Genomic DNA, 5,025 nt, shown 5'->3' with positions numbered 1-5,025 from the left:
ATTCTCCTTGGCTTTAAATGATTTGACGTAAAAGAGATAACGCCACGCTCCATGTAGCTCAGTCTCGTATACGTTGGCTTGTAATTCGAACCATTGGAAAGATAGCTACAGAATCCTTTGAAACGATTTTCCAGTTCACTCCTCCAACACAAATTCTCATCTCAACGGATATCAGGACGCCAAAATTGCAGAGTGGAATTTTCTACATTGTACAGGACGCATGGTTATCTACATGATGGCCTAGATATCCTCGGAGATGATTTGACTTTGCCGCGGAAGAGACGCTGTTTCTTTTGTTTCAATAACGAAAACGTGAGCTGCACCAGAAGGATATCCACGGTGCGCATGAACTCCACCTCGTTGGTTAGTTTTGGAGGTAGTATCACTGGGGTGGAATAAAGATATTGATGCGGAAGTAATAAATAATAAATAAATAAATAAATAATAAATAATCNTAATAAATAAAGTAATAAATAATCACAAGATTCATCACCAGTTGAATAGGCTTGATTCAACGAAATAATACTGCTGTTTTGTCTTAGTCTGGGAGCATGGCGGATAAAATGGTTTGGTTAGTGTTCAGGTGGCCTGCCGTGCAACCAGCCAAATTGTCAGTAAGCAGGAAATCCGCCTTCACTGAGAAGCTCCACATTCAAACAGAAAAGTTGATGGCCACCGAAGAATGATTCCAAATAAATGATTTCACTGTATTGGAGTTCTATTAGTTAATTCATTATACATGAAAGTACTCGCCTTACCGTCAAATTATTCCAGATTCTCATGGTTAATAACATCCAAGTTAACGTTGACGGAGACTGAGGTCTGAATTTGTCGCTACGTGTTGCCGCACATGTCTTTTAGGTAGATGTCATGGGTCAGCGAAACATAATGTGAGCATCCCGAATCAAACCCGAGGCACAGATCACACGACAGTAAAAGTCTGTCAAATGACAAAAATTTCGTCAACCAACCAATCAAAATAGAGAAATACAGTGTATTTTCGGGTATAAAGTACATGGATGTAAAAAGACGCAATTAGCGTCGATCAGTAGAAATGGAAGTGACAATCGAGAAATCAGGAAGTGAAGCCAGCAGAAAAATCTGTATTCCAGTCAACCCCAAACAGGATCTGAGACAAATATTCAACTGGTATGACGAACACATCAGACATGAAAACGACTCCCTGCTTTTTGTAAGCATCGTCAAACCTCAGTTCACAATGCCTGTTTTGGTTGGGACCGCAATTAAAATCCCACGTACCAATGTGAATCGGGGGAAAGAATTATGTCGTGAGGCGATGCGGCTTGCAAAGAAACACGGATTCAGGGCAAACTCGTACACCTACGTTGGCACGAATCAACAGAAGACTCTGACACAATGTTTAGGAGAGTTGAAACCAGACCTGGTTCTAGTCGAAAAGCAAATGAAGAATATAGTTCTGCGAAAACTTACTGGGGATTGTCAAGTGCGCGCCGTCATGGCATCACAAAATTGTGTTCTTATTGTACTGCCACCACTGGCTTGACTTGTGCATATGCCTGGTTTTTAATTTTTGTATATACCTCTTGTATTATATTCCTTGGTTCACCTAGACGCTACCGTTTCCCTTGACTCAGCCGCCAAAGACTTTTGAACTGGTTTCCGTATTTATTTAGAACGTGAAAAGGATCAGAACACCGCTATGATGTTTTTTTGCCAGTTAAGGACATCAGTCATCGCAGATGTCATGGGAATCTCACAGTAAGACTTTTATGCATCGGCAGACGACGGTGTGCCGTGTGTGCTTTGAAAATCTTTAGGTGTCCTTCGTATGCCAGCGTGTTTCACGGTGTCAGCCTGATCTGATTTGATTTACTAGTATTAGTGCTTCAACCAGTTGCGAGATGTGCTTTGGCTTGTCCCTGAATCCCACCACTGTAATGGGATGTCACTGGATATCCGGTAGCTCGGTTACACACGGTCGTTCGTTCTCAAGTAGGATCAGTCCCTTAAATGTTGAGCCCAACCGAGCAATAAAAAACTAAAACAGACCAATTCTTCCAATCTTAGGCGAGAAAATTCTAAAGTTGCGTTGAAATGGCATCCAGACGTAACCCGCAGAATATATTCTGCAGCGATCTTTCCACTTCCACTTTGTAAGTAATTAGTAATGTTCCATTCGAGATTGTAGCGGGAGTACCTAATGAACTGTAGTTTTAGTCATGTTGTTCTGAAGTGTGGTCCGTTCATTTTGTGACGTATCAACTTACACAGAAAGCATTTTTCTGTAATTTGCCGGCAGGACTTTAGGTAAGCAAAACAACTTCCACTAATCTTTCGGTGTAGTTTACTCTGTTGAGAGTGAATGCGTTTGACAAGATAATCGTTTCGGTATAATTTGGATATTACACTTGGATATGAACCTTTACATTTTCCGGCGTCCCATCCTTAAAATTTCTTGGTTTCCAAAAGAAAATCTGGTTGCGTTGGCAAACTAGTTGAACAAATACATTCATCAGCAGATCAATTCAGTTTTCACGGGAGACTCGAATGAACAATATCATAAACGAGAGATTCGGTCGAGTTTCCCGTAAAAATTAAATTGATTTGCCAATGAGTGTATTTATCGAAATAAATCTGGTTTTAGTTCATGTAGAAAATATGGTTGATGGAAGCTCCCACCTCATGAGCCCCGAGAAGAGCAAAACTTGTCGTGGGCTGTGGATGAGTTCTCAGCAATCTTAGGAATAGTTTCCTTTATGAAATATATATATCCCGAATATCGTACAAAGTGAAACATGAGGTGGCCTTTGCGCAGCACATCCGATTTAAAAGTATCTTAAATGACAGTAGTTAGATTAACGATGGCTCTTTATTTGTGGTTTTCACCTACGAATAAGCAAACTTTGACCCTGGTTTGGCGAAACGTCAGTCAGTGGGTCACGGTGTAAGGCTGATATATAGTAACATTAGACAGGGACACAAATGCACATGTAAGAGTCCTTGGGTTAACGAAGATAGTTCTTGGTAGCGCATACAGTTTAGGCGATAAACATGATGATAACAAGCGATGATATTAGCAACTTCAACTCGACCACTAGCCAGTTCTCATTAGGCGCTGTGATGACATCTTGCTTCCTCCTAATGCTAAGCAGCCACTAAGCCAAACTGATAATAGAGCCGTTAGCTTACGTGAGGCCGTTTATTTCCTGACGTGACGGTTCAGCTCATGCTCTCAAGAATCTTAGATTTTCCTCGAATTTTTCACGTGGAGCAACGTAGAATTCGGTGGCGGAATTGTGTTCTGACCTATGTTTACTGGACGGCTCAAAAGGCGATGGACTACGAATAAGCTCCTCAAAGAATATTAAACCCTAACGGTAGGAACTAATCATCTGTACATGACAGGAATAACTGTGCTTGAGTTTTTCTTGAGCGCACCACAAAAGGTCAGTGAATTTCAGAACGGTCATTGTTGCACTTTGCCCTAAAATGTGTCAGTCTAGAGGAATTTGACGATACTTTGCTCCGGCAGCATATTAACTATCAGCTCGGAAACAAAGCCATCGTGTGAACGGAGAAGAACGCGAAAGAACCAGAAATGACGGGAATTAATGCAGTTGGCAGTGTCCGAAACCTGTTCCAGCATATTCGTAAAGCGCTTATGAGGTGCCGTTTCGGCAACAGTGTGAATCATGTTTTCATGTTTTCTTATTTAATAAAATTCGGGGTTCATATCCCATGGAAAGATATTTATGAGAAACGTTTAGCTGTTTTTCTGCTAACGAGCCGGATAAGATGAACTGTGGCATATCGGTTCGAGGCATTCTTTAGTTTTCGAAATACTAGTTGGCTTCTCTACCTTGAAATCTGTGCTACCTGGCTTGACCAGCTTAGCCACCTAGCTGTCCCGAGCTACCAAAACTAGTGAAGTTTGATGCGACAGGGCTCTATGAATATTTTCACTCATTATTGACACTGATACAACCACGTAGTGCGTATTGGTAGGATCCTATTTTTAGGAAGCAAATGTGCTCCTATGGAGCTCCTGGCGCACCGAAGTACACGGATGGTATCGACTGAGTCCGCACAATCTGGTAATGCATTGATTCGACAAGCGTTTTAAAGCTGCACAATGCAAATTCCTTTCAAAAGATTTAATGTCCCGTTGTGTCACTCTACAAATCTGAGGAAGACAAATTTAGATGTTACACTGGCGGTGAGTGAGTTGGTAAAATTGAAGTTACTGGTAAACCTCTAGGCATTCGTTATACACTGCATGTGTCTCGGTGGAAGGAGCGGATTTAAATGCGTTTCAACCGTCGCGTATACAGGATAGCCATAAGTGCTTTTCATCATTTGATTAAAACTCTGCGCACCTGAGACTTCAGGTGCCTCCGAAAGTTGAAAATGGGCCCCCGTTGGTTGATTTCTGTTAGTTGCCCCTAGTATGTTCGTATAAGAGGTGAAACTGAGCGGGTACTTGCGAACAGAGAAGAACCATCAGATCAGCAAATGAACTCATCAAGTCTCACTGTTTTGTTGCCTGTATTCCGCACTCTACAAACGAAGTCGATGAGTTTCGTTCCGAGTCCGTGTTGGCGGAAGGTTAAAGGAGGACAGACCATGATTTAGCTTGATGAAAGGAAATCAGCTAGAATCGAACTAGGTGCTGTTGAATTTGTCTTTTAGCCTGGGGTTTACGTGACTGTGCATGTATGTAGTCAGATAGCATGCAATATTTTGTACGTAACCGAATCCAGCGGGATTCATGTCGTTCAAACGTAATGCAGACACCTCATCATCGATGAATTTTTCACCAGCTCCTTACTAGTGTAGTGCATCCTTGTGGAAGTAAGCTAACAGAGCATCAGCATCACCTCAGATGACGATCAATATACATACCGATCGTCCCTCATGCGTTTCGGACGGAAAAGAACCACTTTCTTAGATGAATATTATGGAAAAACAAGTTGGGATTATAACAGCATGTTTGCAGCCTTTCTTAACATTTTTGGAAAACACTGTGGTCCATTTTTCACTCAA

The 5,025-nt window shown here is 41.6% G+C and overlaps 1 protein-coding gene across 1 annotated transcript in view; it reads left to right on the top strand.

The window, feature by feature from the left end:
* Positions 1 to 1,054: 1,054 nt before the first annotated feature.
* Positions 1,055 to 5,025, top strand: part of T265_02178 (hypothetical protein) — a gene marked incomplete at both ends in the record, with an annotated part of 30,263 nt that continues 26,292 nt past the window's right edge. Inside the window, one exon of the mRNA XM_009166352.1 lies at positions 1,055 to 1,465. Within this exon, the coding sequence (XP_009164616.1) occupies positions 1,055 to 1,465 (411 nt within the window). The remainder of the gene's footprint in view (positions 1,466 to 5,025) is intronic.

Source organism: Opisthorchis viverrini (assembly GCF_000715545.1).
Source record: "Opisthorchis viverrini unplaced genomic scaffold opera_v5_25, whole genome shotgun sequence".
In the NCBI taxonomy this organism is placed as follows: domain Eukaryota; kingdom Metazoa; phylum Platyhelminthes; class Trematoda; order Opisthorchiida; family Opisthorchiidae; genus Opisthorchis; species Opisthorchis viverrini.
The sequence above is the reverse complement of the archived record's forward strand: the minus strand, read 5'-3'. Positions and strand labels throughout refer to the sequence as shown.